The sequence below is a fragment of the Pleurodeles waltl genome, chromosome 2_2 (genome assembly GCF_031143425.1).
Source record: "Pleurodeles waltl isolate 20211129_DDA chromosome 2_2, aPleWal1.hap1.20221129, whole genome shotgun sequence".
In the NCBI taxonomy this organism is placed as follows: Eukaryota; Metazoa; Chordata; class Amphibia; order Caudata; family Salamandridae; genus Pleurodeles; species Pleurodeles waltl.
In genome coordinates, this window is record NC_090439.1 from 459,521,008 (window position 1) to 459,535,561 (window position 14,554).

At 48.1% G+C, this 14,554-nt stretch overlaps 1 protein-coding gene across 2 annotated transcripts in view; it reads right to left on the reverse strand.

Annotated features, from left to right (window-relative positions):
* CEP192 (centrosomal protein 192) overlaps positions 1–14,554 on the reverse strand; it is a 1,702,116-nt gene that overhangs the window by 450,962 nt on the left and 1,236,600 nt on the right. For both annotated transcript variants that reach the window (XM_069219927.1, XM_069219928.1), the window contains one exon: positions 2,378–2,501. In XM_069219927.1, the coding sequence (XP_069076028.1) occupies positions 2,378–2,501 (124 nt within the window). The remainder of the gene's footprint in view (positions 1–2,377; positions 2,502–14,554) is intronic.

Here is a 14,554-nt window from a genome sequence, read left to right on the forward strand (position 1 = left end):
GGATCTGGAAATTTTTATTTGAGCAGTACCTCTACGTGCAGCCAGGTGGCGTCGGTCGGCACCGCAGGCTGCGTCGGTGTCGTGCTCGCTGTGATGACGTCGCTGTCTGGTAAAGTATCTAGCACACTGGCACTTTATAGTCTAAGGCAGACATCAGTACTGAAAGGTCGCAGGAAAAATCAACTTCCAAAACTTTCCACTCATGCAGCAAGAATCTCTATCCTCTGAACCTTGTACCTCCCATCCAGGCAGACAATTATTCCGACCTTTAGTTTAATCTCATAAAGCTGTTCAATGCTGAAATATACTAGGACCTTGTTCGCTATGCACATTTCCTCTAAGGGCCAGTAAACTTTGAGAGTGGTGTTAATTTGGAGATCAGTGTTGAAGGAGGGCTCGGATGATCAGGGGACAGAGTATTAGCCTCTTTCAACTTAGATCCAGAAGATGTAGCTCGTGGAGGCCCGGCACAGAAAGGCAACAAGGAAAGAGCTGCAGGTATCACCAAGTCTTTGAAGGGTATGGCCCAGACAGTTACAGAGCTGTCCTGAAGACAACCAACCTTGCTAACCATAAAGCCTGGGGGAGCGAGGTACTTTGGTTACCTCTATGGATGATAGAGAGGCACAGGGGACTTGTCAAACAATAGCTATCTCCCACTCCCAGACACCCTTTAGGTTCATGGGGGTGGAATTATTACCCAACCCTGGACTGGTACATACAGTCATCATGGGGATCGTAAAGGGATACCATTTTGCTGTACTATCTGCAAGGCTTTAAACCCAAAGCCCTTCTGATGAGGCATTTGACCTATTGACTGGTGAACAGCTGAGGAATTTGGGTAGGAAGAGAAAGTGAGCCCTAGACACAGTGGCTGAGGAGCAAGTAAGACAGAAACTGATGCCCGTACACCTGGTGCTTAATATTCCTCAGTTATCGCACGTCCGAAGTTAGATATGCAGTTGGAGAAGCCTAGTGCCGCCTGGCAGCATGCAAAGCCAATCTGGGAAAAAAGTTCTAGACCAGTCTAAGGGCTGGAAGGCATATTCATAAAGCAAAGAATCTGTAGAAACATTTATCCAGGAGAAAAATCTGTGTGCTTGAAGCATTTTTTTTTATTTTTTAAACAGTATGGATACAAATAATCTGAGCTAAGCATGGTAGATTTATCATGCACCAAATGACAATCACATCACATAGAAAAGGAAAATGGGGCCAAAACATGCAACTTCCTAATTTCAGAGAACATTTATTTACTTCATAATGATTAATGACTCAGAATGAGGAGAAGCATCTTAGAATAACACAGACCTGATTAGTGTTTTCAACATTTTATGGTGATGTTGAAGCAGACGAAACCACCACAATGGTGGTGTTGACTGTCAGCAGCCACCGACTCAGAAAAAAAATGAGGGTGGTGCAAGGTGGCTGGACTCTCTTGAAAGCCAGTGTCCAATAAAACATATTCAATGCCATTTCATTATGCATCAGTTTTGATGGCACACAGGAGGACTTATGAGGAATTTCTACAGGTGCTCTACATATGGAATGCCAAAAAGCTTCCGGTTATAGAATGGATGAAGTAGTGGTGCACAGATCATTTTAGCGGGCGTTTAAAATCATCCATGTCCACAGCTAATGTCAATGAAAAGGGCTCAGTAAGAAAGACCATTTCAAGTATGCTCCCACTCTTTCTTTCTAAAAGGAACGAGGGAGGTTGCACTGATCCAGTTCCAATCTGTGAGAGGAGCACTGTTCAAACTGCTGGCTACAACCTTTTGCGGTTGTGCAAAACAATCCAGCAGGTTACCTTTTCTTCTGCAGATATCTGTGGATGGGAACATTACACGGCAAGGTGCCGAGACATTTGTCACATTGCTGCCCAGTAAATTTTTGACACTATGAAAGAAACTAGCTTTGAAAAATACCATCTCTATCATTCCACTTTTTTTGGACCAGAGACTTGTTTTAGTAAAATGCATAAAGATATTATAAACTGAAATGGTTACTACCTAAAGGCAAGCAATTGTTGTTTCCTTGCTTACCATTTGCCCTCTAACTCGATGTTTTCTTTTTTCTATAAAATCTATATACTCACAAATAATTTCATTTTTTAACAGGGTGATCTAAAGTACTCTAGAAATTCATTATAAACAAAAAGGAATTTGTGTCTCACACCTGGTTTGTAAAATTTAAGTATCAAAAAGGTGTTGTGTGCAAGTGTTTATACTCCTATTTAATGCCTCAAAGCATTAGTTCCCCCCCAATGACTGAACTAATGCTCAGTTACAAAATCCACTAAGAACATGGTCACCCAAATTATTTAAACAATCAGTATTACAGAGGAAGCTTGATCAGAAATGAGCAGGTAACTTACTTTGGGTCAACAATACCATGTTGTGGAGTAATAGTAAGACAATGAGCTGGCCACGAAAGTTCAAATTTCAATGCTATTGCTGAGTAGTTGATTATTTTTAGATGACCAGATACATCTTTAATACCTACAAAAAAACATTAAAATCTTTTACTGAGAGTGAAAAAATTAACTTCAATCTTTTTCAACAAAGCACTCTAATTAAAACTAAATGAACAAGTTACTTTCTGTAACGATTTATCTGGTGGAGACATATTCTAGTTGCAGATTCCTTACCTTAGAAATTCCCCCAGGTGTCAGACTGGATCCGGAGATTTTTCTTCAAGCAGTATCATTGCGAGCAATCAGGTGGCATCGGTCCACTCCACGTTCGTCGTAGGCAATGTGGTCGCTGTGATGACGTCAAGGTCGTACTTAAATGCCATCCTGGCGCTCTGACGTCAGTTTCTTTTCACGACTTTCCACGCCAGAACGCGGAGAAAGGAAGAACACTGAAATTGGTGTGCCAGAGCTGAGGGCCTTAAAGGGGAATTCCTGTCCCTAGAAATTAGTTTGCAAGCTGGGAAGATGGGTGGGTCAGTAAGGAATATGCAACTAGAACATCTCCACCAGATAAATTGCTACCAAAGGTAAGCAACTTGTTCATCTGATAGAGACTTCTAATTGCCGATTCCTTACCTTAGAATAGATACCCAAGCAATACCAGCCTCGGTGGTGGGCTGCAAACCAAGATCATACCAAAGTACTGCAGGACCAAACGACCAAAGAAGCAGTCTCTGCGAACCTGACTGTCCAGGTAGTAATGCTTTGTGAACGTGTGCAAGGAGGCCCACGTTGCTGGCCGGAAGATATCCAGGATAGGAACTTGATTGCTAATGCTGTGGTAGCAGCAACTGCTCTGGTTAAGTGAGCACACAAGCCCTCAGGGGGTTGCTTCTTTAGGAGGGGGTAACACATTTTGATGCAAAGCATTACGCATCACAAGATAGTATGTTTCTATAGCGCCTTCCCTTTCTTCGCACTCGCATATCCAGCAAAGAGTTGATCGTCCACCTGGAAATCTTTGGTACGAATGAGATAGAATGCCAACGCTCTTTTGGGTCCAGATGGTGGAGTCTCTCCTCTTCATGAGCGGGATGTGGGGGGTGTAAAAAGTAAGCAAGGTGAAGGATTGGCCCATGCGAAAAGGGGTAACAACCTTAAGGAAGGAGGCCCTTGTACCAAGCACCACCTTGTCAGTGTAGATAGCCAAAAATGATGGTTTGTAAGATAAGAGTTTGAAGCTCACTCACTCTGCAAACAGAGATGAAGGCAACAAGAAAAACAGTTGTGAGGGTTAAGAGCTGAAAGGGACAATTGTGCATCCCAGGGGGCACACATGAGAAAAGTTAAGACCAGGTTCAGGTCCCATTGGGGAATAGTGAATGGGGTAGGAGGAAACAAATGGGTAACGCCCTTCAGGAACTTTCCAACAATGGGAGATATGAATAAGGAAGGTTGGTGTAGCAATCTAAGAAATGGCGAGAGGGCCAACAGATAACCTTTAAGGGTGCCCAAAGCAGAGCCCTGCTGAGCCAAAGATAGTATCAACAAGAGAACCACAGAGAGAGGTGAAGCAAGGGGGTCCACAGACTTCTTGTTATAACATGCCACAAATTTATGCCAACGAAAGGCGTACACCATTTTGTTGGAGGGACATCTGGCTGCCAAGATGACATCACAGACTTCAGGCAGAAGGTCCAAAGCTTTCAACTGTCGTCGCTCAATGTCCACGCATTGAGGCGAAGACTGGACAGGTTCGGGTGGAGAACAGTCCCCTGCTGCGACAGAAGATCCTCTTGAAGGGGCAGTCTGATCAGAGGATCCATAGCCTTGCTGAGTAGATTTGGATACCAGACTCTTCCTGCCCAGTCTGGAGCCACAAGGATTACTTGGGCCTGGTCGTTCGTTCTTTTCTTCAGAACTCTGGACAGAAATGGTATTGATGGGAAGGCATAAAGGAGGTCTGAGTTTCACTAGAGACTAAAAGCGCCCCGAGCAAGTGCCGCCTTTGAAACTCCACTGCTCAAAGCAGCAGACATTGCGTGTTCTCTATGGAGGTGAACAGATCTAACCAAGGCTCTCCCCACTGCTGAAAGAGGCCTTCAGCCACCTCTGGATGGAGACGCCATTCATGATCGACTATGCAGCGATTATCAAGTTTGCCTGCTATGGCGGTCAGAGAGCCTGCCAGATGATAAACCACCAGAGTGATGCCCTGATGTTCCAGCCACATCCGGAGGCTTACAGCCTCTCGACAGAGGGTCCATGATCCCACTCAGCCCTGTTTGTTGCAGTACCACATGGCGGAAGTGTTGTCTGTGAACATCTGCACCACTTTCCATTTCAAAGAGGAAAGGAATGCCTTCAATGCAAGTCTGATCGCCCGGAGCTCCAAAAGATTGATGTGGAGTCTGGACTCTGCTGGAGAGCAGGGACCTCTGATCTAAGTCTCTCCCATGTGGCCACCCTATCCCAGAAGGAATGCATCTCTGTCACTACTGTGATCTCTGGTTGGGGAAGGGAGAGGGATATGCCTGTGACCCAATCGCAATTCGATAGCCACCACTGCAGGTCTTTCGCAGTTCCTTCGGAGAGCTGGATCATGTCGAAGAGATTCCCCTAATGCTGTGCCGATTGGAACTTCAGGTCTCACTGCAGAGCTCACATATGCCATCTGACATGGGTGATCAACAGGATGCAGGAGGCCATGAGGCCCAGTAGCCTCAGAGTCATTATCACCGAAATCCAGCAGAGAGGATGAAACATCAAAATCATATACTGACTTATCCTAGACTTACTTTTCGGGAGGATAGGCCTGAAATTGCACTGTGTCCAGAACAGCTCTGATAAAAGGGAGCATCTGAGAAGGAGTCAGGTATGACTTTGGCATGTTTATAGTAAACCCAAGCGAATGCAGAAGGTTCACCGTTGTCTGAAGGTGGGAGACGACTTTTTGGGACACATTCGCCTTCAACATCCAGTCATCGCGGTAGGGCAAGACTGAAAACCCTAGCCTGAGCAGATAAGCTGTGACCACAGCCATCACTTTTCCCTTCTTGAGTAAGAGATTGAGGGCTCGAAGGTCTAGGACAGGACCTTGTAATTTTTGGGCACCAGAAATGAGCAAGAATAACAACCGCAGGCTACTTCTGGCGCGGGGATCCTTTCTATGGCTCCCTTGGCCAAGAGAACCATGACTTTCTCTTGGAGAAGTGCCAGATGATCCTCTGGTAAGTGGCCATAGCATGGAGGTAGGGCTGGAAGGGCAGTCTCGAAGGGGAGGGAGTAGTCCCATCTGCCGATCTGCAAAACCCACCTGTCTGTCGTGATGGATTCCCAGTGAGGCAGGTGATGGCAGATCCTGCCTCCAACTGGTTTGAGAAGGGGAAACAGACTAGGAAAGCTTGGAGGCTGTGGCAGGGATGGGGATGGACTGGGCAGACCTCTGGGTCCCTGACCAGCAAACCCATGGGATTCCACGTCCACGGCAGTGCAGTGGCTGGGAAGCATTCGTCGCACTGTGGCTGGGAGGGTAAGGACATGACAGGGAGCACCTTTCGTGACCACGAAAGGGGCGAAAAATGGACTTTGGTGGATGACCTCAACTAGGCCTGGTGCCTCAAGAGCACCATAGACGCAACTGATCTACTCAGAGAGTCGGTTGTGTCCAGCCCACAATGAATTGTGAAGTTAGCTGCATCCCTCCCATCAGAAAAGGCTTGAGAGATGATGGCCAGGCCTCTTCCAGGACCTGCAACATGATCCGCATGACAGTACCCCAAAGTGAATGGCTGTAGCAGCCCAAAAGGCATGCAGTGTTCACGGACTACAATGCTAGACTGGAGTAAAAAAATATCTTCTTCCCAATTTGATCCAGTCTCTTTGATATCCTATCCAGGGGAGCGTAGGGGAATGTGCCAGATGACGAGGATACCTGGATAACCAGGCTCCCAGGTGTGAGGTGTTGGGACAGGAATTTAGAGTTGTTCGGGATGGGCCGATGGTTCGGGCAATTGTCTGATTCATAGGAGCCCCATGAGCTAGGTCTGGACCAAGTACCCAGAAGGACATCATTGAGTAAGTCATTAAATGGGAATAGAGGCTCCGAAGTGCAAGCTCCAGGCTGAAGAACCTCCGTCAGGCGATTAGTCCAGACTGCCATAGTAGGAAGCTGAAGGCCAAGGACCTCAGCCACCTTTTGAGCACCACTGAATAAGAGGCTACCTCTGCCATAGCCACGGTAGGATGATAAAGCATGCGAGTGTCTGGAGAATTATTCAGACCACTAGCCTCACCCAATATCCGTGCCCAGTCCAAGTCGGGGTGTTCTAGCTGGTCTTTCAAAGAGTCCAGAGAACCCTCCAAACATTCCTCATATTTGTACCCATAAGAATAAGGGTCAGAATCCAACATCGGGTGAGAAGGGCCCATCAAAGTCAAAAGTGGAATCTATCGACTGTAGGAAAATGCCCCTTTTGGCAAGGTTGTCTGACACTTTTTGCTTGATATTGATCCTGACATGACAGGGTGTGCTGGGATCATGCTGACCATGCCCTAGCACCAGTGTTCTTTCCCAATAATTTACCATTGTTTCCACAACATGCACACCCCTGGCTCACAGTTAAGTCCCTGGTAAAAGGTACCTATGCTACCAAGGGCCCCATGACCAGAGAAGGTCTCCAAGAGCTGCAGCATGTATTATGCCACCCTTGGGTACCCCTCACCAAGCACATGCACAATGCCATTGCAGCTTGTGTGTGGTGGTGGGGAGAAAATGACAGTCAACATGGCACCCCTCTCAGGATGCCATGTCCACAAACTGTGGCATATGTATTACAGATCTAAGGCAGGGTGCCCTATACCACAGATGAGGGCATAGTTGCATGAGCAATATGACCCTAAAGTGTCTAAGTCCATTCTTAAACATTTTAGGTGCAGTTTAGCCGTATTGAGTATATGGTCTGGGTGCTTGTCATTACTAACTCCACAGCTCCATAATGGCTTCATTGAAGTCTGGGAAGTTGGGTATCAAACTTCTCAGCACAATAAACCCACATTGATGCCAGTGCTGGATCTACCGGAAAATGCACCCAGAGGGCATCTTTGAGAGGCCCTCTGTATTTTAGTGAAACTTTTAGTGCAGGACTTACCGGTCTATGCCAGCCTGCCACTTCCAGACAAGATTCTGGCCACATGGGGTGAGAGCCTTTTTGCTCTCTTTTGCAGGAACTGCAACATCTGGCAGTGGGCCTCAAAGGCTCAGGCCTCTTGATACAGTGCCCCAGGATATGCACGCCCCCTGGATAAAGTCCCACTTTTGGCAGCAAGTCCGTCAGGCAAGTTAGGAAAAACAAGGAGGAGTAACCACTTCAGCTGGGACCACCCCCTAAGGTGCCCAGAGCTGAAGCGACCCCTCCTTGCAGAATCCTCCATCTTGGTTTGGAGGACAGGGACCAATAGGGTTAGTTTTGCGTCATCCTCCTCAAAGGGAGGGGACACCAGAAGGGTGTAGTCATCTTCAGGGACAGTAGCCAGTGGCTACTGCCCTCTGACCCCTGCAAAGCCCCTAAATCCAGGATTTAAGGGCTCTCCTGAACCTAGCTCGACTGATTCCTGGTGATCTCAGAAGTAAGAAGGACTACTAAGTCGACCTCAGTAGTGAAGACTCCAAATGACAACTAACTTGGCCCCAGCCCTATCAGCCTGTCTGCAGCTTCAAAGACCCCCTGCTCCAAGAAGGCGACACATCCTGCAGGACCAGCGACCTCTACAAACCACCGGAGGAGTGCCTGTCCAGCAGAGGACAGTAGCCCCATCTAAAGGACTCCGGAACCTCCCGAATCCACGAGTACTGGCCACACTGCACCCGATGCCCACTACCCAAGGCCAGGTGGCCAACTGGCCCAACAAAGGTCCCCAGGCAATTCCTAACTCAATTCCTTCCTGCATTGACCCCTCCTGGCCAACACGACAACACCAGCAGCCTGATTCCAGAATACCCCCCACCCCAACTGGATCTGACGAAGATTCCTGACGTCCAATGAGGACCCTGCACCCACAGCCGCCTGGCCTTGGGGAATCTGTCCGATAGTCCAACGTCCAGCAGGCGTCTCTCCTGCCTGTTCAGACTTTGGTTTCCCAGAACCGAACCCCTGGACCCAGCCTGCAGCACTTTTTGTGACCCCCGGGGTCTCCCCATTGAGAGGAATTGGGCGCACCCAGCTCAGTGTTTGCACCCGGCCGCTCCTGTGCAGCGGAGGGGTGTGCTGACCTAAACCCCCCAGGCCTGTGTCCTGGAACAGAGGGTACGTACCCGCAATCTGCTTTCTACCAGGCACCTCCAGTCCTCATGGGATTGCATTACAAACCTGAAGCCAACTTTGAACTCTGCACCCAGCCAGCATGTGTTGCTGGTGGTGCACTCTTGGGGTCAACTTGAACACTGACCTGTGGACATCCTAACCCTCGAAGCCTGGAAGTGTAAGTCCAGTACAAACCTTCAAAGCATACTAATACTTTTCCTCCCCTAGGACTGCATTGGTTCATATGAAAAATCGCAATGTGTCAGCTTTTGAAATAGAAAATTGCTACTTACTTGGAAACTGCTTTATCTGCAAAAACCAGGCTACAGGCTTCTTAAGGGATATCCATAGAACACTAGGAGCAGAATGCTCTAAAGATGCAGTCAAACATGTTAAAAAAGTGAAGGTGTAGCTCTTCAGGAGAAGTGATGGCAGTGTGCTAGGGTGGTGCTTATATGGGCACTGCACACATCACATTCTGCGCAGAAGACACTGAGCCAGTCGAAGCCACCTACCAGCACACACATGGGTACTGCTCAAGATTTTCTGGATCCAGTCATCTGACGCCTGGGGAAAATTCTAAGTTCAGGAATCTGAAGCTGGAAGTCTCCAGCATATCCGCTATTTCAGGAGATTTTCCGTATCGCTGGCAACATGGGGCCATATAGAGTGGGTGGAAGGATGCGAGCAGACAACTCTAGTTAACACGCTCTGACAAGGTATGTGTCACCATTTTGGCACCGATTTAAGTGCAGGCTCTGTGCGTCGGTCCCAAAGACAAGCAAATGGTTGTCTGTTCCTCCTCTGGCACCGGAATCTCTGGTTTCTGTTGCGTTAGCCTTCAGGGAAATAATTGCTTAGACTTCTACTGAACTTCTGGTTAAGCAAGACTGAATCAGCTGCGCATTTCCTATGTAATTTTCTCTCATTACTGTTGGACTGGGTTACTCCTTATATGATGAAGCTGGCTAATCTTGTGCTTCGGGTGATTTTATTGTATAAATGGATATTTCCACTAACCTCCTGTAAACTTTCACAGAATTTATTCTGCCAATAAATTTGACTCAATTCATCATGGAACGTACATATATTGTAGGACCTATTTTAGACCTTAATGAACAAGTTACTTACCTTCGTTAACGCATTATCTGGCTGAGACTATATCTAACTGCAGATTCTTTACCTTTGAATTTTCCAAGGCTTCAGTCTGGATCTGGAAGATTATTGTGAGCAGTGTAGGAAGGTACCCTCATTTTGGCATTGTTGCCCCCACTTTTTGCCTGTTGTCTATATGTGTTGACTATGTTCACTGGGATCCTGCTAACCAGGGCCCCAGTTACTGTGCTCGCTTCCTTTAAACCTGGTTGCTTGGATCACAAACACCCCACATTTGGCATACATAATTCCCTAGTATATGGTTCCCAGGGCACTGGGCCACCAGGGGTTTCCCGTGGCCTGCAGCATGTATTGTTCCACCCATGGGAGCCCATGTAAAATCTATCTGCAGGCCTGCAATTGCAGCCTGCATGAAAACATGCATGCACCTTTTCACTTCAGGTCACTGTAAGTCACCACTATGGTAGGCCCTCCTAACCCAGAGGGCAGGGTGAAGGTCCCTGTGTGTGTGAGAGCATTCCTGCATGAGCAGAGGTGCCCCTTTCAACTCCAGCTCCATTACACTGGACTTCTTAAGTGTGAGGAAGCCATTTTACCTGTGTACTGGACACAGACCTCTCACTGTGTCCAAGTTACATAATGGTAAATCCGAACCGGGTCATGTTTGGTATCAAACATGTCGAAATCATACCCCAATACTGTTGGCAGTATTAGTTGTATGATTCCACAGACTCTAGGGGGGTCCTCAGACGACCCTCTGCATTGCTCCTGCTAGCTTTCTGGGGTTTTACAGGCAGCCCATACTGCTGCCACCTCTCAGACGGGTTTCTGCCTCCTGATGCTTGACCAGCTCTAGCCCAGGAACCCCGCAAAGAGGTGTCAAAGGCTGGCCCTCTATGTAGTGTGCCAGCTAGGCACACTATGCAGGAGGTCCAGGCAATTGCACGTTGGTTTCCAGAGGTAAAAATTAGACCACCTAATGCTCCAATTTTTAAAGTAGCTGGTTGAGCACTTAGGCTAATCCAGGAGATGTGCTAAGTATTTGCTGTACTCACAATTTCAATCATGCACCATACACACTCAATGAATAACAACTCGAGACCAGAACTTATAAAAATACTTCAGACTTTTAAAAATAGATAATAAGATCAAGATCTTTAAGATACGTTAAGTACTTTTTGAGAAATGACTTTTCAAAGTTTTGATAAAGTTAATCTTTCTGTGCATATTTACACACCATAGGAATCAATAGGCAGTCACTTTTAAAAATCTATTAAAGATCGTACAGTTGGGTTACAAGTCTCTTCTTTTGCAGAGTGGTCGAGGTAGTTGGTGCGCACTGTGTGCCAGCTGGAGAGCCTTGAGCGGCTCCCGGTTCAGACGGGAGCAGCATTGGAAAACCTCTTGGCACAGGGACACCTAGATGGGCCACATGGAAAAGGAGCTGGTTTGCAGATTTAAAGTTTGTGCCTTGTAGTCCCTTTGGGATGATGAAGGCGCAAGGGGTTGGGGACCCGGAGCACACAGCAGATCCGGCGATGCAAGGCTCAGGGAGACCAGGTGCAGGGCGTTTTGGAGGTCTTAGATGCTGTGCGCAAAGGGACAGTTGGAGCTGGAGGTAAGTGTAGGAAAGTATCATCTTGCCTGGCATGTTACCCCCATTTTTAGTGTATGTATGTTTTTGTCCAAGTGTCACTGGGATCCTGCTAGCCAGGACCCAAGTGCTCAAAGTGTGCCCTGTGTGTGTTCCCTGTGTGGTGCCTAACTGCATCACTGAGGCTCTGCTAACCAGAACCTCAGTGTTTATGCTCTCTCTGCTTTTAAAATTGTCATTGCAGGCTAGTGACTAATTTTACCAATTCTGATTGGCACACTAGAACTCCCTCACAATTCCCTAGTATATGGTACCTAGATACCCAGGGTATTGGGGTTCCAGAAGATCCCTATGGGCTGCAGCATTTCTTTTGCCAGGGACACCTCAGCTCAGACAATTCTTACACAGAACTGCCACTGCAGCCTGAGTGAAATAACGGCCATTTTCACTGCACTTAAGTAACTTATAAGTCACATATATGTATAACCCTCACTTAGTGAAGGTTAGGAGCAAAGTTACTTAGTGTGCGGGCACCCTGGCACTAGCCAAGGTGCCCCCACATTGTTCAGGGCAATTACCCCGGATTTTGTGAGTGCGGGGACACCATTACACATGTGCACTACATATAGCGTAGCGTCACCATGGTAACTCCGAACAGGGCCATGTAACATGTCTAGGAACGTGGAATTGTCACCCCAATAGAATTCTGGTATTGAGGGGACAATTCCATGCATCCCCGGGTCTCCAGCATAGAGCCCGGGTACTGCCAAACTAACTTCCCGGGGTTTTCTCTGCAGCTACCGCTGCTGCCAATCCCTCAGACAGGTTTCTGCCCCCCTGGGGCCTGGGCAGCCCAGTCCCAGGAAGGCAGAACAAAGTATTTCCTCTGAGAGAGGGTGTTACACCCTCTCCCTTAGGAAATAGGTGTGAAGGGCCTGAGAGGAGTAGCCTCTCCTGGCCTCTGGAAATGCTTTGAAGGGCACAGATGGTGCCCTCCTTGCATAAGCCAGTCTACACCGGTTCCGGGATCCCCACCAGCCCTGCTCCGACACGAAACCGGACAAAGGAAAGGTGAGTGACCACTCCCCTGACCAGCACCTCCCCAGGGGAGGTGCCCAGAGCTCCTCCAGTGTGTCCCAGACCTCTGCCATCTTGGATTCAGAGGTGTGAGGGCACAATGGACACCTATGAGTGGCCAGTGCCAACAGGTGACGTCAGAGACCCCTCCTGATAGGTGCTTACCTTTCTCTGCAGCCAATCCTCCTCTGACGGCTATTTAGGGTCTCTCCTGTGACTTTCTTTTCAGATAACGAATGCAAGAGCTCACCAGAGTTCCTCTGCACTTCCCTCTTCAACTTCTGCCAAGGATCGACCGCTGACTGCTCCAGGACGCCTGCAAAACTGCAACAAAGTAGCAAGAAGACTACCAGCAACATTGTAGCGCCTCATCCTGCCGGCTTTCTCAACGGTTTCCTGGTGGGGCATGCTCTGAGGGCTGTCTGCCTTCACCCTGCACTGGAATTCAAGAAGAAATCTCCCATGGGTCGATGGAATCTTCCCCCTGCCAACGCAGGCACCAAACTTCTGCATCACCGGTCCTCTGGGTCCTCTCTCATCCTGACTAGCGTGGTCCCTGGAACACAGGAGCTGGGTCCAAGTGGCCCTGACAGTCCAGTGGCCCTTCTGTCCAAATTTGGTGGAGGTAAATCCTTGCCTCCCCAAGCCAGACAGTAATCCTGTGTACTGCGTGAACTGCAGCTGCTAGGGCTTCTGTGCACTTTAGAAAGACTTCCTTTGTGCACAGGCTAGCCAAGGTCCCCAGCACTCCGTCCTGCATTGCCCAACTCGCTGAGTTGGACTCAGACTTCGTGGGAAACCCTTTTGTTGTGCTGAGTCGACTGTTGTGCTCAGATCTTCTGAACGCCTGTTCAGGTGCTTCTGCGGGTGCTGCCTCCTTCTGCGTGGGCTCTCTGTGTTGCTGAGCGCCTCCTCTCTCTCCCCCTCCAAGGGGCGACCTCCTGGTCCTTCCTGGGCCCTGGCAGCACCCAAAACCTTCAACTGTGACTCTTGCAGCTAGCAAGGCTTGTTTGTGGTCTTTCTTCGTGGAAACAACTCTGCATTCTCCAGCACGCCGTGGGACATCTTCGACCAAAGGAGAAGTTCTTGGCACCTTCCTTTGTTGCAGAATCTTAGGCTTCTTCCACCCAGAGGCAGCCCTTTTGCACCTTCATCCGGGGGTTTAGTGGGCTCCTGCCCCCCCTGGACACTTGCGTGACTCTTGGACTTGGTCCCCTTCCTTTGCAGGTCCTCAGGTCCAGGAATCCGTCTTCAGTGCTTTGAAGTCAGTTGTTATCTTTGCAGAATCCCCTATCTCGACTTTACTGTCTTTCTGGGGTAGTAGGGTAACTTTACTCCTACTTTTCAGGGTCTTGGGGTGGGGAACCTTGGACACCCTTAGTGTTTTCTTACACTCCCTGCGACCCTCTACACACTACACTAGGTCTGGGGTCCATTTGTGGTTAGCATTCCACTTTTGGAGTATATGGTTTGTGTTGCCCCTAGGTCTATTTTCTCCTATTTTATTCTATTGTGTTCTACAGTGTATGCACTACTTTTCTAACTGTTTACTTACCTGATTTGGTTTGTGTGTGTATATTTTGTGTGTAATACTTACCTCCTAAGGGAGTATATCCTCTGAGATACTTTTGGCATATTGTCACTAAAATAAAGTCCCTTTATTTTTAGTAACTCTGAGTATTGTTTTTTCTTATGATATAGTGCTAACTGATACAAGTGGTATAGTAGGAGCTTTGCATGTCTCCTAGTTCAGCCTAAGCTGCTCTGCTATAGCTACCTCTATCAGCCTAAGCTGCTAGAACACCTCTAATCTACTAATAAGAGATAACTGGACCTGGCACAAGGTGTAAGTACCACAAGGTACCCACTATAAGCCAGGCCAGCCTCCTATACTAAGTCGTCTTCTTGAAGTCTTGCAGGACGTCACGGGTGCCCTGGCGGGAGGTCCGGGGTGTCACTGAAGTCCCTCGGCTGGGGCTTCCTCCTGATCCAGCTGCAGATTTGGCAGAGCTGTTTTTGATGATGTCTAACATGCACTGGACAGTATGT